At 47.4% G+C, this 27,463-nt stretch overlaps 1 protein-coding gene across 2 annotated transcripts in view; it reads left to right on the forward strand.

Annotated features, from left to right (window-relative positions):
• Positions 1-27,463, forward strand: part of LOC309555723 (inactive carboxypeptidase-like protein X2) — a 129,098-nt gene that overhangs the window by 20,774 nt on the left and 80,861 nt on the right. The window contains exons 2-3 of one of the 2 annotated variants that reach the window (XM_082257791.1): positions 9,109-9,210; positions 26,580-26,689. In XM_082257791.1, coding sequence (XP_082113917.1) covers positions 9,109-9,210; positions 26,580-26,689 — 212 coding nt within the window. The remainder of the gene's footprint in view (positions 1-9,108; positions 9,211-26,579; positions 26,690-27,463) is intronic. The other variant, XM_082257792.1, reaches the window with a different exon arrangement.

Below are 27,463 nucleotides of genomic sequence, written 5' to 3' on the forward strand. Positions count from 1 at the left end.
TTTTTCACACTTTTGGGGTTACCAGTGACATTTCTACAGTAATCAGTGCTATACATATGCACTGTTACTGTAAAAATACACTGGTAGTGAAGGGGTTAACTTTATTTGAGAGGGAGGGGCTGTGTGTGTCCCTAGGGGCGTGATTCTTACTGTGATTGGCTGTGGCTTGAGCTGTAGGAACACTGATCAACGGTCCTACATTGTAGAACCGTGTGATCAGTGTTTCTACACCAGGGAGAATGACAGGCGGCTTGTTTACAACCGCCAACCGCCGCCTGACTTTCTCCCTCTCCCCCGACGATCGCCGAGTGACCGGCAGACATCGGGTCCGCCGGTCACACGCGCGGGGGGGTCTGTGACCGCGCGGGAGCGCACCTCTGGCGGCGTGCGCTCGCTCCCCAGAGCCTCACAGGCTAGCGACGTAGACCTACGTCGCTCTGCCTGTGAGGGGCTGACTGCCGCAGTAAATATACTGTGAGCAGTCGGCAAGCGGTTAAAGTGGTTGTTAAGCCACTTTTGTACCATCCTGTCTGGTCTGTTTAATAATCCTGTGTGACCGTGCCCTTGTGTCTGTGTTTTAAAAAAATAAGCCGTTCTTTACCAGTTTTCAGAGCGCTGATCATCGCTCACGTGACCCACCACCTCTCTCCTTTTCCTGTCTGACAGCTGCCTGCAGCGGATGGAGCTGAGGATTCCCCACTGACATCAGTTGGGAGGGGAGGAGGAGGAGAGTCTGAGAGGAGGAGAGAGGTGGCGGGTCACGTGAGCGACGATCAGCGCTCTGAAAACTGGAAAAGAACGGCTTATTTTTCTAATTCAAAAATAGATACTCGCGAGTCGCGGCTTGCGCGGTAACTGACATCAGCAGCCGTGAGGACCACTGTTCTCAGCCCCAGGCCCCGGTGCTATCATTCCAGGAAAGAGGGAGCCCAGGGCAAGGAAATTGAGGAGATTTGTGGCCCCGTGCACAGAGGCACGGCATGTGACGTCACAGCATGTACTGACATCACGTGCATGCATGCGCCACCTCCACAAACCGAAAAAAGAGAGGGTCAGCTTTGCTTTTGCATCAGGTTTCTGAAACCTTTGAATGCCTGTGCTTTATGTAATAATGATTAAGCCCCTCCCCTTCATGACATTGTTGAAAAGGGGCGGAGCATGGCTGACCTTAAAATTATGCCCCCCTCCCCCTGGAAAAAGTTCTGCGGACGCCCATGCTCATCTCCCCCCCAGGCTGGACTTCTGGCTTCCCCCCTCAGAGAACTAAGGATCCATTTATAAACCACCAGGAGAAAATATTTTTTCACTTTGACTTTCGGGTGTCTTTGAATTCAGCCCTCTGTAGGGTGATAATTTTCATTTCCATCAAACAATGTGGCATCCTTTCCTTCCTAACACATTACCCAGTCCATACCAGTATAGATACCAACACATTACCCAGTCCCTACCAGTATAGATCCTAACACATTACCCAGTCCATACCAGTATAGATCCTAACACATTACCCAGTCCATACCAGTATAGATCCTAACACATTACCCAGTCCATACCAGTATAGATCCTAACACATTACCCAGTCCATATCAGTATAGGTCCTAACACATTACCCAGTCCATACCAGTATAGATCCTAAAACATTACCCAGTCCATACCAGTATAGATCCTAACACATTACCCAGTCCTTACCAGTATAGATCCTAACATATTCCCCAGTCCATACCAGTATAGATCCTAACACATTACCCATTAGGCAGATTCCCCTTCTGTTTTGAACTGGTGACCATTGAAAGTGAGGGAAATCCAAAAGTTTACATTTAAAGTAAGGGGGAAACATCCAATGAGGACACCCAGTCCATACCAGTATAGATCCCAACACATTACCCAGTCCATACCAGTATAGATCCTAACACATTACCCAGTCCATATCAGTATAGATCCTAGCACATTACCCAGTCCATACCAGTAGATCCTAACGCATTACCCAGTCCATACCAGTATGGATCCTAACACATTACCCAGTCCATACCAGTATAGATCCTAACACATTACCCAGTCCATACCAGGATAGATCCTAACACATTACCCAGTCCATACCAGTATAGATCCTAACACATTACCCAGTCCATACCATTATAGATCCTAACACATTACCCAGTCCTTACCAGTATAGATCCTAACACATTACCCAGTCCATACCAGTATAGATCCTAACACATTACCCAGTCCATACCAGTATAGATTCTAACACATTACCCAGTCCATACCAGTATAGATCCTAACACATTACCCAGTCCATACCAGTATAGATCCTAACACATTACCCAGTCCATATCAGTATAGGTCCTAACACATTACCCAGTCCATACCAGTATAGATCCTAAAACATTACCCAGTCCATACCAGTATAGATCCTAACACATTACCCAGTCCTTACCAGTATAGATCCTAACATATTCCCCAGTCCATACCAGTATAGATCCTAACACATTACCCAGTCCATACCAGTATAGATTCTAACACATTACCCAGTCCATACCAGTATAGATCCTAACACATTACCCAGTCCATACCAGTATAGATCCTAACACATTACCCAGTCCATATCAGTATAGGTCCTAACACATTACCCAGTCCATACCAGTATAGATCCTAAAACATTACCCAGTCCATACCAGTATAGATCCTAACACATTACCCAGTCCTTACCAGTATAGATCCTAACATATTCCCCAGTCCATACCAGTATAGATCCTAACACATTACCCATTAGGCAGATTCCCCTTCTGTTTTGAACTGGTGACCATTGAAAGTGAGGGAAATCCAAAAGTTTACATTTAAAGTAAGGGGGAAACATCCAATGAGGACACCCAGTCCATACCAGTATAGATCCCAACACATTACCCAGTCCATACCAGTATAGATCCTAACACATTACCCAGTCCATATCAGTATAGATCCTAGCACATTACCCAGTCCATACCAGTAGATCCTAACGCATTACCCAGTCCATACCAGTATGGATCCTAACACATTACCCAGTCCATACCAGTATAGATCCTAACACATTACCCAGTCCATACCAGGATAGATCCTAACACATTACCCAGTCCATACCAGTATAGATCCTAACACATTACCCAGTCCATACCATTATAGATCCTAACACATTACCCAGTCCTTACCAGTATAGATCCTAACACATTACCCAGTCCATACCAGTATAGATCCTAACACATTACCCAGTCCATACCAGTATAGATCCTAACACATTACCCAGTCCATACCAGTATAGATCCTAACATATTACCCATTAGGAAGATTCCCCTTCTGTTTTGAACTGGTGACCACTGAAATTGAGGAAAATCCAAAAGTTTACATTTACAGTAAGGGGGAACCATCCAATGAGGACACCCAGTCCATACCAGTATAGATCCCAACACATTACCCAGTCCATACCAGTATAGATCCTAACACATTACCCAGTCCATATCAGTATAGATCCTAGCACATTACCCAGTCCATACCAGTAGATCCTAACGCATTACCCAGTCCATACCAGTATGGATCCTAACACATTACCCAGTCCATACCAGTATAGATCCTAACACATTACCCAGTCCATACCAGGATAGATCCTAACACATTACCCAGTCCATACCAGTATAGATCCTAACACATTACCCAGTCCATACCATTATAGATCCTAACACATTACCCAGTCCTTACCAGTATAGATCCTAACACATTACCCAGTCCATACCAGTATAGATCCTAACACATTACCCAGTCCATACCAGTATAGATCCTAACACATTACCCAGTCCATACCAGTATAGATCCTAACATATTACCCATTAGGAAGATTCCCCTTCTGTTTTGAACTGGTGACCACTGAAATTGAGGAAAATCCAAAAGTTTACATTTACAGTAAGGGGGAACCATCCAATGAGGACTCCTGTGTAATGGAGGCCATACACACAGCGATCTGATCAGTAATTTATTATAGAGTCAGATAATATCAGTGGATCAATGAATTATCAAAAACACACTTACCGTGTCGTTAAATAAATTCAAGCAATAGAAATTATTATTTTTATTTATTTTATTTATGTTTTACATAAGGCCCCGTTTTAACATTTTTATTTTTCTATTTCTTTATTTGTTTATTTATGTATCTTTAAGGCTCCGTTCACATGTAGGCGTTTTTGGGCGTTTTTGGGGAGTTTTTCTGCTCACTGATCAGCTCTCAAAATGCCCAACAAGACAAATCCCATTCATTGCAATGACCCCTGTTCACAACTGAGCGTTTTGACGCCCTAAGGAAAACGCCCAACGCTCAAAAAAGTACATGAGCTTCTTTTTGGGCAGATCACAGGCGTTTTGTCCCATAGACCTCAATGTAAAGTGATATTTGGCGTTTCACAGGCGTTTTACAAGCGTTTAGTTGCTCCTGATCAGCTCAAACAGCACAACTCTCCACCCAGCTCTCCACCCAGCTCTCCACCCAGCTCTCCACCCAGGTCTCCACCCCCTTGGCACGCCTCTGCTGTGAGCACATTTTCCTGAAACATGGAGAACAGCAGTTAGGCAGTTTAGGTGACCAGACCCTGCCATACCAAGGTGACCGTAGCCTGCTGCCATACCAGGGTGACCGTAATGTAGTTTAGGTGAACTGACTCTGCTATGCCAGGGTGACCGAACTCAAGGTGACTGTGAACTGACTCTACTATGCCAGGGTGACCAAACTCTTCCATGCCAAGGTGACCGTAATGAACTTTACTGACTTAGCCTGCTGCCATACCAGGGTGACCGTAATGTAGATATATATATGGAATCAAAAAACACCATTTTGAAGCCCTAAAACCCAATAAATGCCCCTAAAAAGTGCCTAGGGTTCTGGATCATGCCCCAGGGACTATGAATCAGGCCAAAAAAAGTTCTTAAAAATTGTCGTTTTTGATAGAGAGCCAATTATTGAATAAATAAAAAAAAAAAATTAAAAAAATTAAAAAAAAAGATTTCTTTGGATTTAGTGTCCGGGGGGTCTAAAAGTGTACCTGTGAAGTTTCAGCTCTGTAGCATGTCCAGAACCAGAAAAAAAAAGATCATGCAGAAGAGGAGGTCCCTGGGAGGTCCAATGCAGAAGAGGAGGTCCCTGGGAGGTCCAATGCAGAGGAGGAGGTCCCTGGGAGGTTCCTTTGCTAATGTTGTAAAAAAAACACTCTGCTTTTCCATTGGTCACCAAAAACACCTCTTAAAAACGCTCAAAAAAACGCCTGTAAAACGCTTGCAAACGCTTGCAAAAACGCCTATAAAACGATAAACAAACGCCTGAAAAACGTCAACGCCTACATGTGAACGGAGCCTTATATAAAACCCCGTTTTGTTTTATCATTTATTTATTTATGTAAAGCATTTATGTAAAGTAGCATTCAGAAAAGCTTTGACTTGTTTAATTGACCATTTTGTCCTTTGTCTTTGTTCCTTGAAGTGGATTGCAGAAAGTCGGGGGGGGGGGGGGGGGTTGTATCCGATGTGTTCTGCACCCAGCTGTATATTTTGTACTACCTGCAGCATTGCTGATCTCATATCACACCTGTGTTCTGCGTCCGGTCACATCTTCTCTGCATGGCATGTGAAGGCAATATATGGGGATCTTCGGAGCGTGGAATGGGTGGGGGTGGGGGGACTTGGAGGGTCCCAATGTTGTGTAATGGCATCTCATTCACTGTCACATACTGTATTCTGTGCACTCAATCTAAAGGCCACCCAGAAATCTGCATGATGTCACAGAGCCTGTGCAGTTACCTGCTACTGTTTGCATGGTGCATGTCACCTACCTGTCCAGAATATTACATGTGTGTATGCGTAGGCACGTATGCGCATGCGCGTGTGTGTGCGTGCACACGTGTATGTGTGTGTCTGTGTGCATGTGTGTGTATGCGCGCGCACGTGTGTGTGCGTGTGCACATGTGTGTGTATGTGTGTATGTGTATGCGTGCACTCGTGTGTGTGTGCATGTGTGCGCATGTGTGTTCTGCTGTCTCTGGGTCCCTGTGTGCTCCCCTGGTCCCCCACCGTGCTGCCCCCCCCCCCCCCCCGTGCTCCCTCCCCTGCCGGCTGCTGCAGGGGATGTGTCACAATAGAGAACAAGGAAGGGGTCGGCATATATGTAATTTACCAGCTCCTTCCTTTTCTGAATGGACAGAGTCATTGTCAGTCACGTTTTAAAAAAATAAAATAAAATTATAAAAGGGTCCCGCTGCGGGACTGTAATAAAGGGCCCCGCAACGAGAGTAAAGGGCCCCAGGATCAGTTGGAAGAGGGGCAAGACACCATGAAGGGCCCTTCCCTTCAAGCCTGGGGGTCTTCCCACTGATCCTGGGGCCCTTTACTCTCGTTGCGGGGCCCTTTCAAAGTTCTGCAGTGGGCCCCCTTCCTGCCATCTTGGGGCCTCCCACGGTGTGGAATGCCAGGGCTCGGTGGCAAGTGTGACCTTTGCGATCCTGGAAGTTCCCCCACTGGCGTCAGTAGTTTTTATTTTTTGGTATTTTAATTGTATTATTTTTTATCATTTTATTTTATTTATTTACAATGTGACTGACTATGACTCAGAAAAGGAAGGAGATGGTAAATTACATATTTACCGACCCCCTTCCTGGTTCTCTATTGGGACACATCCCCTGCAGTAGCCGGCAGGAGAGGGGAGGGAGCACAGTGGGGGGGGGGGGGGGCAGGGGAGCACACAGGGGTCCAGAGACAGCAGAACACAAGTGAACTGGATAGGAGGAGTGGCGGGGGCAGCATACAGAGGAACCAATCTCCTCCATATTCCTCCTGCAGCTACAGGAGGAAAAAGGAGGACAGTGATTTCTCTACATGCTGCCCCCACCTCCCCTCCTATGCAGGTGTACAGGGGAGCCGCACAGGCCCCCCCCCCCGGAGCATGGGGCCCGGTTGCAATTGCAACCCCTGTACGCCCCTGATGAGATGTACACATAGGAGGGAGTATTTACTATAGGTCACACTCTGTTTATAGAAGCCCAGCACACATTATGCTGCTTAGATGATGATTTTCCTACATTTGGAAGCAGTCCTGGAACAGATCCATGCCTTGTGAGCGGAGAATCGGGTTACAGAATAAACCAGGAGCAGAACACCCGCATGGAATAGTGCAGACTCATTATTTTTTTACTATAAGGTTTACATTATAGGCTGCATGGTGCAGAAGACAACCCCAGCTGCTGGTCAGTAACCCATAAGAAACACTACATGCAGCAACAAGTAAACCATTTAAAGAGACCCCGTCACTAACTTAAAATGCTGCAGGCAAAATCAGTTATTTTTTTTGTGCATAAATAATTATTTTTAATTAACTTGCTTTGTGCCTCGGAAAACATGACTACTTTATAGGAGAAGTAAAGGGGAATACTTGGAAAACAGCTCTGAGATGGCTGGGACTGCTGAAATGCCATTCAAGATGGCAGCACCCAGCCACAGGTTCAGGGCATGTGGATGTCTACCAGTTCCGGCTGGTGCTCGATGGGCTGGGGGGGGGGGATGGGCAGATGGGCCACACCATACCCCCCCCCGGACCACACCAGCTCCAGCCTGCACACCTAAACCCCACCCCGGTTCCCGGCTCACTCACCCTGGGTGGGCAGGCAGCGGCTTCCCCCTCAGTCTCCTCCGTGGGCTTCCCCTGTGTCTCCTCCCTCCTCCTCCTCATTGGCCAATAGCATGGCTTCTCCTTTCGGTCAATAGGGAAACGGGTCTTCCTGATTGGCCAGGAGGGGAATCAGTGTGGCAGTAGCGAATATTCATTCACTATTGTCAACAACTGGGTGGACTCAGGGCGCAGTGCTCTGCGCCCCGAGCCCACCCTTTTTTGAAGCCTATTAGAGCCGCTGGCTCTAATCACGCGCTTCAAAAAAAAAACCTCCATTGGAATCCATGCGTCAGGTGCCCTGCATGTAGATTAGGGGCTGGACGCTTGGATAGGGGGGGCGGTGCCCCTGCACCCCCAATGGACGGGCCGCCACTGATGTCTACACAAGGGAGATGTTACAATAAATTGAAAAACACACATAATATAATGGAAATATTGTTGTTGAAATCAGGGGCTGACTGGCAACCTATGGCCCAGGGGGCAAGTAAAAACCAAAAGCCCATGGTGCAGCACATGGCCCCCCCTCCCACTATCCTTCTTCCCGGCCTCCTCCTGACCCCCATTCCAGGCTGAAGCTCCACTCCAGATACTCTCTACTCATTGGCCAAATCCAGGTTCCTGACCTGGCCAGCAGGGGGCGGTTGGGGGGAGCTGGGACAACTCAATCTGGGCTGGCTGGGGGAGAAGAGTCTCCAGTGGGGCACGGAACCGGCCTCTGCTCAGACACAGTTTACACCATCCATGCTGGGGGGGAGAGGCCTGCGCTCTGTCCTTGTCTTCATCCCGCACTCAGTAGGTCAGCAGTGGAGACTGTTTACTCCTCTTCAGCAGGAATCCTTTAGACATGTCTGTGGCAGAAGCAGTGCAGCCTTTTTATGGGGCATCAGAGTGGCCCGGGGGAGGGGTGGGGGCATTTGCCCCCCTACCCCCTGGCCCAGTCCTCCCCTGGTTGAAATTATGGTACTCCTCCCTACTCTAAATCTCTACCCTAATCTAAAACAGATGTCCCATTTTATTACTGTCTGTGACTCACCTGGGAAGATTTCCCTCACTTCCTGTTCCTGTGACATCAGTGCAACAAATGAGTGAATTGGGACAGAACACTGCTGCAACAAAAGCCTAACAAAAGATGTAATGTCTACCCCATTTTCTAAAGCAGATTGCTTATGTTTAAATCTCCATCTACAGTGAAGGGTAGAACAATACATACAAGCTACAGGAACTCATTTTCTGAATGAATTGGCGGTGTGCAAAAAATTGCAGAATTCCAAGCTCAGAAATGGGGAGTCTCAGTATGAAATGTTTTTGGCGTTTGTCTATGTTATGATGACAGTGAGTGTGTGGCTGTATGCATGCTGTGGTACTCTTGTATGACTCTGTATATATCTTTTTATCAATCAGCAGAGAATGACCCTCTATACTCTTTTGCATTTTTCTAGCAAAGGTGGCGAAAAAAGTTAAAATAGTCAAATCGGTGAAAGTCTTGAAGAAGTCCAAAGAAGTAACTAAGACAAAAAATTCAGGAGGACCCCAAGAAGAACGTATGTACTGCATGAGCAATGAAGCTTTATATACTATAGGACTGAGTGCCTACTATAGGGCCCTGTGCAGCCCTCCTGCTGGCTTCCTGCCTTTCTGGTACAAGGCACAGTGCACCCTCTCCTGCCTGACTCTGCCTGTACAGTACAAGGCACAGTGCACCCCTCCTGCCTGACTCTGCTTGTTAAGTACAAGGCACAGTGCACCCCCTCCTGCTGGCTTCCTGCCTGTCCAGTACAAGGCACAGTGCACCCCCCTCTCCTGCCTGACTCTGCTTGTCCAGTACAGGGCACAGTGCACCCCCCTCTCCTGCCTGACTCTGCTTGTCCAGTACAAGGCACAGTGCACCCTCCTACTGCCTGACTCTGCCCGTACAGTACAAGGCACAGTGCACCCCTCTCCTGCCTGACTCTGCCTGTACAGTACAAGGCACAGTGCACCCCCCTACTGCCTGACTCTGCCTGTACAGTACAAGGCACAGTGCACCCCTCTCCTGCCTGACTCTGCCTGTACAGTACAAGGCACAGTGCACTCCTCTCCTGCCTGACTCTGCTTGTAAAGTACAGGGCACAGTGCACCCCCCTCCTGCCTGACTCTGCCTGTACAGTACAAGGCACAGTGCACCCCTCTCCTGCCTGACTCTGCCTGTCCAGTACAATGCACAGTGCACCCCCCTCCTGCCTGACTCTGCCTGTACAATACAAGGCACAGTGCACCCCCCCCCCCCTGCCTGGCTCTGCCTGTACAGTACAAGGCACAGTGCACCCCCCTCTCCTGCCTGACTCTGCCTGTCCAGTACATTCACAGTGCACCCCCCTCCTGCGTGAATCTGCCTGTACAATACAAGGCACAGTGCACCCCCCCCTGCCTGACTCTGCCTGTACAGTACAAGGCACAGTGCACCCCCTCTCCTGCCTGACTCTGCCTGTCCAGTACAAGGCACAGTGCACCCCCCTCTCCTGCCTGACTCTGCCTGTACAATACAAGGCACAGTGCACCCCCCCCCCCCCCTGCCTGGCTCTGCCTGTACAGTACAAGGCACAGTGCACCCCCCTCTCCTGCCTGACTCTGCCTGTCCAGTACATTCACAGTGCACCCCCCTCCTGCGTGAATCTGCCTGTACAATACAAGGCACAGTGCACCCCCCCCTGCCTGACTCTGCCTGTACAGTACAAGGCACAGTGCACCCCCTCTCCTGCCTGACTCTGCCTGTCCAGTACAAGGCACAGTGCACCCCCCTCTCCTGCCTGACTCTGCTTGTCCAGTACAAGGCACAGTGCACCCCCCTCCTGCCTGACTCTGCCCGTACAGTACAAGGCACAGTGCACTCCACTCCTGCCTGACTCTGCCTGTCCAGTACAAGGCACAGTGCACTCCACTCCTGCCTGACTCTGCCTGTACAGTACAGGGCACAGTGCACCCCCCTCCTGCCTGACTCTGCCTGTACAGTACAAGGCACAGTGCACCCCTCTCCTGCCTGACTCTGCCTGTCCAGTACAAGGCACAGTGCACCCCCTCCTGCCTGACTCTGCCTATCCAAAACAAGGCACAATGCAGCCCTCTCCTGCCTGACTCTGCCTGTCCAGTACAAGGCACAGTGCACCCCCTCCTGCCTGACTCTGCCTGTACAATACAAGGCACAGTGCACCCCCCCCCCCCTGCCTGGCTCTGCCTGTACAGTACAAGGCACAGTGCACCCCCCTCTCCTGCCTGACTCTGCCTGTCCAGTACAAGGCACAGTGCACCCCCCTCCTGCCTGACTCTGCCTGTACAATACAAGGCACGGTTCACCCCCCCCCCCCTGCCTGACTCTGCCTGTACAGTACAAGGCACAGTGCACTCCTCTCCTGCCTGACTCTGCTTGTAAAGTACAGGGCACAGTGCACCCCCCCCCTGCCTGACTCTGCCTGTACAGTACAAGGCACAGTGCACTCCTCTCCTGCCTGACTCTGCTTGTAAAGTACAGGGCACAGTGCACCCCCTCCTGCCTGACTCTGCCTGTACAGTACAAGGCACAGTGCACCCCTCTCCTGCCTGACTCTGCCTGTCCAGTACAAGGCACAGTGCACCCCCCTCCTGCCTGAATCTGCCTGTACAATACAAGGCACAGTGCACCCCCCCCCCCCCCCCGCCTGACTCTGCCTGTACAGTACAAGGCGCAGTGCACCCCCCTCTCCTGCCTGACTCTGCCTGTCCAGTACAAGGCACAGTGCACCCCCCCCCCTGCCTGACTCTGCCTGTACAGTACAAGGCACAGTGCACTCCTCTCCTGCCTGACTCTGCTTGTAAAGTACAAGGCACAGTCACCCCTCTCCTGCCTGACTCTGCCTGTCCAGTACAAGGCACAGTGCACCCCCCTCCTGCCTGAATCTGCCTGTACAATACAAGGCACAGTGCACCCCCTCCTGCCTGACTCTGCCTGTCCAGTACAGGGCACAGCGCACCCCCTCCTGCCTGACTTTGCCTGTCCAGTACAAGGCACAGTGCACCCCTCTCCTGCCTGACTCTGCCTGTCCAGTACAAGGCACAGTGCACCCCCCTCCTGCCTGAATCTGCCTGTACAATACAAGGCACAGTGCACCCCCCCCCCTGCCTGACTCTGCCTGTCCAGTACAAGGCACAGTGCACCCCCCCCCCCCCCTGCCTGACTCTGCCTGTACAGTACAAGGCACAGTGCACTCCTCTCCTGTCTGACTCTGCTTGTAAAGTACAGGGCACAGTGCACCCCCCTCCTGCCTGACTCTGCCTGTACAGTACAAGGCACAGTGCACCCCTCTCCTGCCTGACTCTGCCTGTCCAGTACAAGGCACAGTGCACCCCCCTCCTGCCTGAATCTGCCTGTACAATACAAGGCACAGTGCACCCCCTCCTGCCTGACTCTGCCTGTCCAGTACAGGGCACAGCGCACCCCCTCCTGCCTGACTTTGCCTGTCCAGTACAAGGCACAGTGCACTCCTCTCCTGCCTGACCCTGCCTGTCCAGTACAAGGCACAGTGCACCCCCTCCTGCCTGACTCTGCCTGTACAATACAAGGCACAGTGCACCCCCTCCTGCCTGACTCTGCCTGTCCAGTACAGGGCACAGCGCACCCTCTCCTGCCTGACTTTGCCTGTCCAGTACAAGGCACAGTGCACCCCCCTCCTGCCTGACTCTGCCTTTCCAGTACAAGGCACAGTGCACCCCCTCCTGCCTGACTCTCTGCCTTTCTGGTACAGGGCAGAGTGCACCTTCTCTCCTGCCTGACTCTCTGCCTGTTCATACCAATCTTTATCAGCCATATATAGGGCACAGTACACCACCCTCTTGCCTGGCTCTCTGCCTATCGACTTCAAGGCACAGTGCACCTCCCTCCTGCCTGACTCTCTGCCTGCCCATACCAATCTTTATCAGCCATGTTCAGGACACAGTGCATTCCCTATACTGCCTGACTCTCTGCATGCCCATACCAATCGTTATCAGCCATGTTCAGGGCACAGTGCATCTCCTATACTGCATCACTCTCTGCCTGCTCATACCAATCTTTATCAGCAATGTGCAGGGCACAGTGCACTTCCTATACTGCCTGACCCTATGCCTGCCCATACCAATCTTTATCAGCCACGTACAGGGTACAGTGCACCTTCTCTCCTGTCTGAATCTCTGCTCTTATAAACCTATATCATTTATGTACATGGAAGTGTTCATCCCTGGCTCCCTGGCTGTTCAAACAATATTTTTGCTTGAGGGGACACTGTGCTGACTCATTTGCTTGTGTGTGCCAACTTGAGCTACTGGGCTCTGTAAACAACAGCAAGAGGGTTCTTCAAGCAAAGCTGATCAGGAAACACAGCTAAACTTGTGAAAACGAGACAAGAGCCCCGCATCGGTTGTCATTACAAGAAAGCCAACCGTCGGCTGTGGACCCTGATACCGGGGTGATGCCTCTAGCTGCAGGCATCACTCCGGTACAAGCACTTTCCAGAAATATCGGTAACCTCAGGGGCCGATTCCGATATATCAGGGAAAGTGCATATCGGCCCCCGATATATCGGCATTGCCGATATTCGGTCGATCCCTAATATATATATATATATATATATATATATTTATATATATATATAAAAATATTTAATTATTTTAATTAAAAAAATAAAACAAAAATAAGCATCTTTGAAGGTTCCAGAACTGGCACCAGTTGAAAATCTATCATACAGCTCATTACATTCACCAGTGGACTCACTCGGTGTCCAGCTGTGTCTTGTCTTCTGAAAGAGAATGAGACATGATCTCCTTATGTACTCTGAAGATACTCATAGAGGTCATTAGAAGTGGAAGATCATTGTATCTGGCAGAGAATGTAGCCAAGTATCTCTGCAGAGGACGCTCCCCCTCCTCTCTGGGGCTCTGACTTGTAGAAGACCTCAGTTCTGATATTTGCTACGTACATACAATACCACGGCTCAAACATTCAGTTTAGGAAGTATAAAGTAAACCAAAAAAGTGGCTATAAAAATAAATCAAACAGCTTGATACACAACATTCCAGCTCCGGGCATTTTCAGTATAATGCCCCTCGGTTCCAACCACTGGCCTACTTTGATACATTTTATTCCAGACTACAGTGTTTTCCTTATCTTTGACAGGATAAGAAAAATTAGAAACCTTGTTGAGTTTGTATCATTTTTTTTTTCCCACTGAAGTAGATTTCCCTCACTTTCTGTCCTCATGGCATACTTGCCAACTGTCCCTTTTTTCCTGGGACAGTCCCTGCAAAAAGGAGCCTGTCCCAGGTAATTTATATTGTCCCTGGAAGCGCCTGTTAATCAGGCTGCCCATAAATGTTACGCAGAAGTAGTGCAGCTGAATAGGAGGATTATTTCAACTCTGCTACTGTGGCCTTAAATTTGAAATTCCCTTTTTAATTTCCTGTAATTCTCTCTATATTGAGTAGACTCTATAATCTGATAAATAGGCGAGATTAATTATGCAGAGTGGGCGGAGCTTCAGGGAAGTGGGTGTGGTAATTGATAGCTGTGTTGCAAAGTGTCCCTGGAAATTTTATTAAATGTTGGCAACTATGTCATGGTCACACCGGAGTTTGTTTTCAGCAGGAATTTACAACATACAGCATACTCAGGGGCTGACTGGCAACCTTTGGCCCAGGGTACAAGTACAAACCAGAAGCCCACGGTGCAGCGATTCGGCCCTCCTCCCTCTCTCCCTCTTCCCGGCCTCCTCCTGACCCCCATTCCAGACTGAAGCTCCACTCCAGGTATTCTCTACTCACCGGCCAAATCCCGGTTCCTGACCTGGCCAGCAGGGAGCGATTGGGGGAAGCTTGGACAGCTCGGTCTGGGCAGGCTGGGGGAGGAGAGTCTCCAGTGGTGCGTGGAACCGGCCTCTGTTGAGACACAGTTTACACCATCCATGCTGGGAGGGGAGGCCTGCGCTCTGTCCTTGTCTTCATTCCGCACTCAGTGGGTCAGCGGTGCTGCGGTGGGGACTTTTTACTTCTCTTCACCAGGAATCATTTAGGCATGTCTGTAGTAGAAGCAGTGCAGCCTTTTTATGGAGAATCAGAGTGGCCCAGGGGGCAATTGCCCCCCAGCCCCCTGACCCAGTCCTCCCCTGAACATACTAATATTTATTTTTGGCCAGTTGTGGACACTAGGGGGGGTACACATACCCCAAAAAATCACCATCAGAGAGCACAGGGTGGACATGCTCTGTCCTCCTCGCCTTTACGCTTGCCAGCAATTCCCAGCTGTCAGAATGACAGCCAGGAGATGCTGTGTAAGTACAAAGCACACAGCTATAGCAGCCCAATCATAAACAGGCACAGGTATGACACAGTGTTTATAAATATTTTTTAGAATAGAGAGATAAAAAGTAACATTGTTACTTTTATGTCCATTCTGTTTCGTTTTGTTTTCCCTATTAAATCTTGGTTTACTTTAACTCTAACTCCTTCTTCCCATTCTATGACTTTACTGCTGATTTTTTTTTATTTATTTTTTTTCACCATTATTTTCTAGACATTTTGTTTAATTTGTTTTAACTGTTAATTATTTTTATTTTTTTTAAATCAGAAAAAAGTTTTATTGCGAGAAACACACAGCACCACAATAACCATCAAAACAATATACTGGTACCATAACAAAGAAAGGAATCACCATCCCCACATAAAGCATTGTTCTTAACAAATTCAACAGATACCCGTTCAGTATAATTAGCACATCACCAAAAATACCATACATGTTAAGAAATCTCCCCTGCCCACCCCAAATGCAGTTAGCAACCAATCTACGACAAGCCTAACCAAAAAGCATGCATTTAAGATAGTAAACGATCCAGAATGAGGTCATTAAGGGCCATTCCCGGGCAATTCAACCAAGCACCCCAAATTTTAGTAAACTTTTGTGTAGAACCCCTGTGTTGGTATATGACCTTTTCCATACTGAGAGTGCCCCCCATCTGTTCCAACCACATCCTGTAAGTAGGGGGGGTCTGGTGCAATCCAGTGTCTTAGTATAAGTAGGTGGGCCTGGAACAGAGCGCGAGAGGCAGCCTCTCTCAGGAATCTGTCTTAACCACTTAAGCCCCAGCCCTATTTCGGACACTTTTTGTTCACGCATTAAAATCAGTATTTTTTCCTAGAAAACTACTTAGAACCCCCAAACATTATATATATTTTTTTAGCAAAGACTCTGGAGAATAAAATGTTGGTCATTGTAATATTTTTTATCACGCGGTATTTGCGCAGCGGTCTTTAAAGCGCCATTTTTTTGGAAAATTTTTGAATAATCACATTTCACTAATTTCAAAAAATACTAAACAGTAAAGTTAGCCCATTTTTTTTGTATATTGTGAAATGTCACGCCGAGTAAATAGATACCCAACATGTTACGGTTTAAAATTGCGCCCCCCCCCCCCCCCGTGGGATCGCGACAAACTACGGTCAATAGAGATCTCAATCTGCGACACTTTAAATTTATTTAACGGTTACCAGTTTTGAGTTAGAGTGTAGCTCTTTTTTTTAAATTATTGCTCACGCTCTGGCGATCGCGGCGATACCTCACATGTGTGGTTTGAACAGCGATTTCATTTGCGGCTCGACTTCCGTATACGTTTTTTTTTTTGTGCGCGAGCTAACGGTGACGGGGGCGGCTAAATTTTTTTTTTTTTTTCCCATTTATTTTATTTATTTTTTTAACTTTATTAAAGTTTTTTTAAAAAAAAAAAAATCTGATCACTTTTATTGCTGTCACAAGCAATGTAAACATCCCTTGTGACACCAATATGTAGTGACAGGTACACTTTATGAAGGGATCGAGGGTCTAAAAGACCCCAAACCCCTCCACTGCACTTCCCTGTATGCAAAACGCCGAAAACGGCATTTTTGCATACAGCCGGTTTTCAAATTTGCCGCCTTTTGCAGCACAGTAACCCGGACGTGACGTCATGGACGCCGCCTCCGGGTTACGTCATCGGAGACCCGATCAATGCCGTTTCCGGCATTCATCGGGACTCCATCCAGCCGGCGGACGTGCCGGCTGGGTGCTCGGGGCTCCCGGTGGGACGGGAGCCCCGAGCAAAGCCACGGAAGGCGGCGGGAGGGGGGGGGACGTCCCCTCCCGCCCCCCGGGTACCGATCGAGCGGCTCCCAAGCCGCATCGGTCGGTACCGACGGAAAGCCAACCGTCGGCTCTAAACCACGGTACCGGGATGGTGCCTCTAGCTAGAGGCATCATCCCGGTACACTACCGCAAAGTTTACTGACGTAGCCCTACGTTAGTATGCGGTAAGTGGTTAACTGTTAATTTTTAAGTGTCATCTTAAAAAAAGCTCAAAATTGGGTAAACAAAAGCATTTAGTGGGCACCTAATTACTTGCCCACTGGACCCTGTTCCCTCACAAATGCTATGGTCACCCACTGGATCTATGCTTCACTCTAACTCATATCATGAATCTCTACCTTTCTACTGACATCTTCCCCAACCTTCTAAAACAAGAACCAATCACCCCCATACTTAAAAAGGCCTCATTGGACCCCACCAATCTTAAGAACCTAAGACCTTACTCCCTTACTATAGATTTTCCTTACTCCCTTTTGAAAACTCCTTGAACGTGTTGTCTACAACCGGCTGAGCTGCCACTTCATTGAGAACAACGTTCTTGATCCCCTTTTTTTAACACTCCACAGAATCTGCTCTCCTAAAACTTATGAATGCCTTATTAACAGCTAAAACCAACGGTCACTTTTTCGCACTTTTACTCTTGGACTTCTCCGCTGCCTTTGATACAGTTGGCCACCCCTTTCTACTCAATAAACTCCATTTCCTTGCTCTCCATCGGTTTGCATCTTACCTATTTCACTGCACCTTCAGTGTTACTTACAACTCTACTTCGTCCTCTTCTATTCCTCTTACTGTCCGGGTCCCCCAAGGTTCCGTCTTGGGCCCCTCCTATTCTCCATCCACACCTCCTCCCTGAGTCAGTTGGATGCTTCCCATGGTTTCCAATACCATTTCTATTCTAATGACACACAAATCTATCTCTCTACCCCACTGCTCACTCCTTCAGTCTCCTCACTTATCACTGATTTACTAACAGACATATCAGTCTGGATGTCACACCACTTCCTCAAACTCAATCTACCCAAAACCGAGCTCATAATATTTTCTCCTACATGTGCCCCTTCCCCTGACTTCTCTGTCAAGATCAGTGGTACAACCATCAACTCACCCCTGCATGCCAAGGTGTTAGGTGCAATCCTGGACTATGAACTAGCCTTTAGGCCCCACATCCAATCATTGTCCAAAGCTTGCCGTCTCAACCTCTGCAATACCTCACAATGACATCACAATGCTTATAATTCTCTCCCTGGTCACCTCTAGCCTCAACTACTGCAACTCCCTTCTCATTGGTTTACCTCTACATAGGCTATTCCCTCCTTCAGTCCATCATGAATGCGGCTGCCAGACTCATCCACCTTACAAACCCGATCTCTGCTATTCCTCTCTGCCAATCCCTCCATTGGCTGCCACTCACCCAACGAATACAATTCAAAGTACTAGCAATAACTTACAAATCCATCCACAACTCTGCCCCATCTACATCACTAACCTGGTCTCAAAATACCAAACAAATAATTCTCTTCATTCCTCCTAAGGCTTCCTGCTCTCTAGTTCCCTTGTCACTTCCTCCCATGCTAGCCTCCAGGACTTCTCCCGTCCTTTGGAACTCCCTACCCCAATCTGTCCTACTATCACCTAATCTATTCATCTTTAGATGGAAACCCTTGTAGTTAAAGAAGCCTATCATGCTTCTATAATACACTGTGCTTTTACTTTCTAAATCAGCTCATCGCCCCACAGTTATTATTTTTTCTATTACCTGACCCTCTCTCTTAGATTGTAAGCTTTAATGAGAAGGACCCTCTGATTCCTCTTGTACAAAATTGTATTGTAACTGTACTGTCCCCCAGTAGTGGCTGGTGTTGTCACCATCCTTCTCTGGTACCAGTAAAGTACACAAGGTTCTCACTCGATTTTTTGCTGTGGAGTGGTTCAAGGCTGAGGCCATCTTACACATGATAACCACATAGACTGGATCGGGTTGAGAAGCAATTTTTCTAGGTAGCCATTGGCTTCAATACTGACATAGAACAAGTATACAGATTAGGAGCCTCACCCATGCTACACTTGCGGCATGCTTGTTTCATGTTAGGGTTTTAGAGTCTTGATGCCTGACACCAGAGGCAGCCAGAAAATTAGTATATTACGGAAGTTCATATGGGAGGATATGGCAGAAGACAGTGGTCTCCGATTCAGAATCTCTTCTTTTTTTGATGTTCAGAGGAAAAATTGGAGCATTTCCGTTCCACTGCTGGGAAATCTTCATTCTGATTTGTAATTCTAAGCAGGTTGGTTTGGTCCGGAGGTTGTTTGTGAAGGATGGGGGGGGGGGGGAGATTTGAGATAATATTCAGTGATTCAGCTGCTTTGGGGTCACACATTGTTCACACATGTTCTATTCTCTATATCCTGGACCTCCGACCGCAGATGAGTCACAAAAGTGAAGGGGAGTCATCATTACCCAGAACATGAGACAGTCCGGGAATCAGGACCATGTCGCCATCTTCATATACTGTGTATATGTGTATATATATATATATATATATATAAAGGAGCTTACACTCTAATGTCCCCTACAGTCACACACTATTGTAATTATTATTATTATACATTTATATAGCTCTGACATATACCGCAGTGCTGTACAGAGATCACTGAGCCAATCACATTAGTCTCCGTACCATAGGAGCTTACACTCTAATACTCTAACGCCCCCCACAGTCACACACTATTATTAGTATACATTTATATATCCCTGACATATACTGCAGCGCTGTACAGAGAACACTGAGCCAATCACATCAGTCTCTGTACCAGAGGAGCTTACACTCTAATGTCCCCTCCCCCACAGTCACATCAGTCTCTGTACCAGAGGAGCTTACACTCTAATGTCCCCCACAGTCACGCACGATTATTATTATACATTTATATAGCTCTGACATATACCACAGTGCTGTACAGAGAACACTGAGCCAGTCACATCAGTCTCTGTACCAGAGGAGCTTACACTCTAATGTCCTCTCCCCCACAGTCACATCAGTCTCTGTACCAGAGGAGCTTACACTCTAATGTCCCCTCCCCCACAGTCACATCAGTCTCTGTACCAGAGGAGCTTACACTCTAATGTCCTCTCCCCCGCAGTCACATCAGTCTCTGTACCAGAGGAGCTTACACTCTAATGTCCCCTCCCCCACAGTCACATCAGTCTCTGTACCAGAGGGGCTTACACTCTAATGTCCCCCCACAGTCACACACTATTATTATTATACATTTATATAGCTCTGACATATACCGCAGTGCTGTACAGAGATCACTGAGCCAGTCACATCAGTCTCTGTAGCAGAGGAGCTTACACTCTAATGTCCCCTCCCCCACAGTCATACACTATTATTATTATACATTTATATAGCTCTGATCTGACATATACCGCAGTGCTGTACAGAGATCACTGAGCCAGTCACATTAGTCTCCGTACCATAGGAGCTTACACTCTAATACTCTAACGCCCCCCACAGTCACACACTATTATTAGTATACATTTATATATCCCTGACATATACTGCAGCGCTGTACAGAGAACACTGAGCCAATCACATCAGTCTCTGTACCAGAGGAGCTTACACTCTAATGTCCCCTCCCCCACAGTCACATCAGTCTCTGTACCAGAGGAGCTTACACTCTAATGTCCCCCACAGTCACGCACGATTATTATTATACATTTATATAGCTCTGACATATACCACAGTGCTGTACAGAGAACACTGAGCCAGTCACATCAGTCTCTGTACCAGAGGAGCTTACACTCTAATGTCCTCTCCCCCACAGTCACATCAGTCTCTGTACCAGAGGAGCTTACACTCTAATGTCCCCTCCCCCACAGTCACATCAGTCTCTGTACCAGAGGAGCTTACACTCTAATGTCCTCTCCCCCGCAGTCACATCAGTCTCTGTACCAGAGGAGCTTACACTCTAATGTCCCCTCCCCCACAGTCACATCAGTCTCTGTACCAGAGGGGCTTACACTCTAATGTCCCCCCACAGTCACACACTATTATTATTATACATTTATATAGCTCTGACATATACCGCAGTGCTGTACAGAGATCACTGAGCCAGTCACATCAGTCTCTGTAGCAGAGGAGCTTACACTCTAATGTCCCCTCCCCCACAGTCATACACTATTATTATTATACATTTATATAGCTCTGATCTGACATATACCGCAGTGCTGTACAGAGATCACTGAGCCAGTCACATTAGTCTCCGTACCATAGGAGCTTACACTCTAATACTCTAACGCCCCCCCCACAGTCACACACTAATATTAGTATACATTTATATAGCCCTGACATATACCGCAGCAATGTACAGAGATCACTGAGCCGTTCACATCAGTCCCTGTACCAGAGGAGCTTACACTCTAATGTCCCCCCACAGTCACGCACGATTATTATTATACATTTATATAGCTCTGACATATACCACAGTGCTGTACAGAGAACACTGAGCCAGTCACATCAGTCTCTGTACCAGAGGAGCTTACACTCTAATGTCCCCTCCCCCACAGTCACATCAGTCTCTGTACCAGAGGAGCTTACACTCTAATGTCCCCTCCCCCACAGTCACACACTATTATTATTATACATTTATATAGCTCTGACTTATTCTGCAGTGAAGTACAGAGATCACTGAGCCAGTCACATCAGTCCTCTTCCCAGAGGAGCTTACGCTCTAATATCCCCCCACAATCACACACTATTTTTATTATACATTCATATACTGTAGCTCTGACATATATCGCAGTGCTGTACAAAGAACACTGAGCCAGTCACTTCAGTCTCTGTACCAGAGGAGCTTACACTCTAATGCCCCCTCTTCCACAGTCACACATTTATTATCATACATTTATATAGCTCTGACATATACCATAGTGTTGTACAGATAACACTGAGCCAATCACATCAGTCTCTGTACCTGATGAGCTTACACTCTAATGTCCCTCCACAGGTATACAGTTTTTTAAGTTTGTTTTCTTAGATCTATTTCTTTCCCTCCTCTGTGACCAGAGATGTGTACTGCAGCCAATGGAGGGAAGTCGGGAGCTGTATTAATTTTACCACAAGAATGTGCTTATGAATCAGAAGGAAATGATCTGAAATACAGCCGAGAGCAGATCCAGCGACCAGAGAGATCCAGAGCAGATACAGCAGCTAGAGATTCTGATATTTATATACAAACCCCCTATTAATACATTATACCAGATTGCTACCACATACCACGGAATGTGTCGAGACAGATGCTTGTAGGGAGGGGGTCAACATATTTCCCTCAGTTTTGGCCATCCGTTAAGGGAAATGATTGGTAATCCTGATCTTCTGGCAGTTCCCTTCATTTAGATTGAATGGAGTCTGTCTAGTGGAGAGTAGTAGAGTAATGCCTCGTACACACGCTTCGAAAATCGGCAGGGAATTTTCGGCCAACGTCCGATCTGCCGATTTTTGGTTTGTTAGTATGATGCTTCCGACAACCGACTCCGACTTTTCGGCCAAAAAAAATCTGGTGTGCAGGCTGTAAAATTGTTGTTGGCCGTCAACACAACGGCCGATTTTCGTGCAGTCAGTACAGATTTCGACAGGGGAAAATCTGATCAGCAAGTCTGGGCATGCTCAGAGAAGAAAGAACACAAAGAAAGCAAACCAACACATGACATCACTTCTGAAGTAGAATTTTGTTGGGCGAGAACATTCGTGTGCAGTCTAGGCACATTCCAACCAACAAAACACCACTCTGGACAAAAGACGGACGATCGGTCGGCCGATAATCGTTGCGTGTGTACGGGGATTAAGACCTACCTCAGAGAAGGAAGACGTAGGTTCAGACTAGTATAACAGGGTTCGGTACCTCCACATGGGCTTCCTTTGTCATGGGCCTTAAGGCACCCAACACTCATTACTGACCTGGGAGTGAAGACCTAAAAATATACCAGATGTGAGTTCTATGGACTGTAACAAGATGTGCCTTTCATACGATACCATTGTTTGGATGTTGTACATTATTTGTAAATAGCGATACCTCCAGCCAGAAGCCAAAATCTTCTTTTACCTTCAGCAAAGGGTGTCTGCATGCTTTAGCGTCAGCTTGTAAAGTCAGAGTGCATACCGTTGGGCCACAGACAGCCATACATGTAAATATATTCTTAAAGTCTGCTGGACTGGACGTATTATCCGGGTCCTGAGACCAAGGTACTTGGTAAACTTGGTCATGGTTGGAGATGGCTAATAGATAACAGTTCTGGCTAGTGGGAAGAGGTCTACCCTCCTGGCTGTGATTAGAGAATACTTCAAATGGAACAGGTGTCAGGTGAGTGGAGCCCCCAGGTATACAGTTGGATCACCTGAGCCAAAGCCTGTAACCATGAGGAAACGCAAGGTTCAATGAGTGGCTTCCGATGTGGGTGGTTAGTGTGTGGTGAACAAGAGGGGTGGCATGGTGGGGTTTCCAACCAGCCATCTTTACACCACCGAGCAGACAGTACAGGTCTGCATTGGACTTTGAAGTGGGAATGGGCAAGCTGTCCAAGTCCAACCAGAGATGTAACTAAAGCCCTCAGGTCCTCAATGCAAGAAATCATGAAGGGCCCCCATGACTGCAAGGGCCCTTTCAATCGGTCCCTGGGCCCTTTCCTCAGAGCCCTTTATCTCCATTGTGAGGTCATTTTATGGTCCTGAAGTGGGACCCTTTGACATGTTCTGCAGCTGTCCCCTTTCCTGCCATCTTGGGGTCTTCCCATGGGGGCAGAATGCCAGGGCCTGGTCACAAGTACGACATTTGCGACCCTGGTAGTCCAACTCCTAAGTAGCCATTGCAACATTTTGATTTTCCAAGCAGAAGATGAGGAATTTAGAAATTGTGAAACCATCCTCTTCTAGTTACATAATCCTCTTCTAGTTACATAATCTAATTATATAATCCAATCCAATAGCTTCATATATGTTAATCCTTCAATGTTAATGACTGAAGGTGTGAATTAACATCTCTACCCCAGAGTTTGGGCAGTAAAACAGTATTATATGTGAAAGACAGCTAATGTTGAATGTTCCCTTTAAGCTTTCCTTCTTGGGGAGATAAAGGTTTTGTAGGGTTTGGAGATGGTGTTGGCTAGTTGAAAGATGTCTACCCTCCCAGTGGTCAGTAGAGCATCCCTCAAATGGAACAGGCATTGAAAATTTTGGAACCACCCTCTTTCAGTTACATAATTTCATCCTTGTGTCAGGAAGACTTTCGGACAAACGGACTAGACCCCCCCTTAAGCTTTCTTTTTTTCTTTCTAGGGGAAGACTAGGGGTTGGAGATGGTGTTGACTAGTTGGAATATGTCCACCCTCCTAGCAGTCAGTAGAGGATCCTTCAAGTGGAACAAGCATTGAAAATTGTGGAACCACCCTTTTCTAGTTATATAACCTCATCCTTGTGTCAGGAAGGCTTTATAGGTCTCCTTTAGGCTTTCTTTCTAGGGGAGACTAGGGTTTGGAGGTGGTGTTGGCTAGTTGGAAGATGTCTACACTCCTGGTGGTAAAGGATACCTCAATTGGAACATGCATTACAAATTGTGGAACCACCCTCTTCAAGTTACATAACTTCTGCCTGTATCTGGTAAATCTTAGTTAGGTCGACCACCAGAGGCGTAACTAGAACCTTCAGAGCCCCGGTGCAAGAAACCATGAAGGGCCCCCCGGACCCCTGGCGGGGGCCCTTCCCTTCAAGCCTGGGGCTCTTCTCACTGATCCTGGTGCCCTTTACTCCCATTGCGGGACCCATTCACAAGTTCTGCAGTGGGCCCCCTTCCTGCCATCTTGGGGCCTCCCCACGGTGGAATGCCAGGGCCCGGTCGCAAGTGTGTCCTTTGTGATCCTAGAAGTTCACCTACTGGTGTCGGTAGTTTTTATTTTTTGGTATTTTAATTTTATTATTTTTTTATCATTTTTTTTTTTTTTACAGTGTCACTAACTATGACTCTGTCCATTCAGAAAAGGAAGGAGCTGGTAAATTACATATTTACTGACCCCTTGGTTCTCTATTGGGACACATCCCCTGCAGCAGCCGGCAGAAGAGGGAAGGGAGCACAGTGGGGGGTGGGGGGGGGAAACCAGGGGAGCACACAGGGGCCCAGAGACAACAGAACACAAGTGAACTGGATAGGAGGAGTGGCGGGGGCAGCATACAGAGGAATTAATCTCCTCCATTTTTCTCCTGCAGCTACAGGAGGAAAAAGGAGGACAGTGATTTCTCTACATGCTGCCCCCACCGCCCCTCCTATCCAGGTGTACAGGGGAGCCGCACAGGCCCCCTGGAGCATGGGGCCCGGTTGCAATTGCAACCCCTGTAGTTACACCCCTGTCGACCACCCACATTACAGACTGATTGTACAATGTCCTTTAGATCTTCCAACAACTACGGTATGGGTCTACTTGTTTAGGTATTGAATGGTATGGATAGTTTAGGTAGGACTTCAAGTTATAAGCTTTCCTTTTGTAACATGAACTTGCTATGGGAAAAGAGAATGACAAAAGTCAGAAGACCACAAATAGACACAAGATAAGAGTGATCTGAAATGTTCTTAGTAAATAAACATAAGCCCAGTGATTCAATCCAGAATTTTAGTCATTTTCAGTGTAAAGGGGGTATTGAGAAATCCTGATGTTTTCCCAGCAGGTTTCAGAACTTTGGAAAGTGGCCACCCAGCATTCCTTAACTATAATATCATTATCAGATTGCATCCATAATACTTTGCTTATCTTTTAAACTGTGGCCAAAGCCAAGTCACAGAATTACAGAAAACTGCTAAGAAGGGTCACTGTGTGCTGAGGTTTCCCAATAGAGAACTGGTAAGCAAGTTCTATTCCTTCTGATTTTTAGTGATCAGACATATATTTTAAGTGCAATAATCAGCGGATTACTGGCTACATTCACCTTATTTCTTCCATTTATATATTTATATTTACGTAGTTTGTAGCACAGAATTATTCACATCAGTTCCCACCCGTGGGAAACCTACCCCCTAATTTAAAACAACCTATGCTGCCTTTATTTTTTGCTAGTTAGTTCTATGGACATCAACATATTCCTGGATCTACACACCTGCTGTTGCCATTGTGAAGGGTTCTCACCATCCATGTGCTGAATTCCTTGGTCTGCAAACCTGCTATGTCAATTGTGAGATGCTCTCACCAACCCTGAGCTGAGTTCCTGGTCTGTGCATCTAGTGTGTCCATTCTATGAGGTTCCCACCATCCCTACCCTAATTTTTGGGGTCTTTCATATCTGCTGTGTCCATTTTGAGGGGATCCCACCATCCCAGTACTGAGTTCCTAGGTCTTCGTACCTATTGTGGGAACACATAACAAGCCTTGGGGTGCAGGAACAGAGCTTGGAATCCTACTTCTGTGGTCTCCAGTAAGAAGACAGTTGAAGTGACTAAAATAGTAAATGACCCTTCAAAGATTATCCCCTGGTAAAATTGAAGTTTCAGCCATTGGTGACACACGGCCTCGATTTGCCTTGCCTTACTGTCCCAACACTACCACAGATACATTGTACCTGTAAAGTAGAATCACCCCTTATGCTGCATTACCTGCATTTTTGAATCCTCTGACATCATGATTTGATTTCACCCTCTGTAGTCACACTTTCTCTTGTGGGGTTTAGTGTTGGACTTGTCACTGTTTAGTAATGAATGGCTTATGCTTTTCCCTTGCAGCGTGTCCCCCGTTGGGATTAGAGTCTTTGAGGGTCTCAGACTACCAACTGCGTGCATCCAGCATCAAACGCTACGGCCTGGGGGCCCACCGCGGACGCCTTAATATTCAGGTGAGATGGCTGGATGGGAATAGAGCTGATTGGGTACACATGGATGGTGGCTCCATGCACAAAGAGCCTAAGTGGGCTGGATTGGGCACACATGGATGGTGGCACCATGCACAGGTAACCCGACTGAGCCGGATTGGGCACATATGGATTGGGGCATCATGCACAGAGAGGCAGAATTGGCAAGATTGGGCACACATGGATGTTTGCGCCATGTACAGGTAGCCAGGGTTGGCTGAATTGGGCGCAAATAGATAGTTCACAGGTAGCCCGACTGAGCCAGATTGGGCACACATGGATGGTGGAAGCATGCACAGAGAGCCAGAGTTGGAAAGATTGGGCACATATGGATGGTGGAATCATGCACAGAGAGCCAGAGTTGGCACGAGTGAGTACATATGGATGGTGGCACCATGTACAGGTAGCCAGAGTGAGCTAGATTGGGCACACATGGATGATGGAAGCATGCACAGAGAGTCAGAGTTGAAAAGATTGGGCAAATATGGATGGTGGCACCATGCACAGGTAACCCGACTGAGCCGGATTGGGCACATATGGATTGGGGCATCATGCACAGAGAGGCAGAATTGGCAAGATTGGGCACACATGGATGTTTGCGCCATGTACAGGTAGCCAGGGTTGGCTGAATTGGGCGCAAATAGATAGTTCACAGGTAGCCCGACTGAGCCAGATTGGGCACACATGGATGGTGGAAGCATGCACAGAGAGCCAGAGTTGGAAAGATTGGGCACATATGGATGGTGGAATCATGCACAG

The sequence above is a fragment of the Pelophylax lessonae genome, assembly GCF_965119305.1.
Source record: "Pelophylax lessonae genome assembly, chromosome: 1".
NCBI lineage: Eukaryota > Metazoa > Chordata > Amphibia > Anura > Ranidae > Pelophylax > Pelophylax lessonae.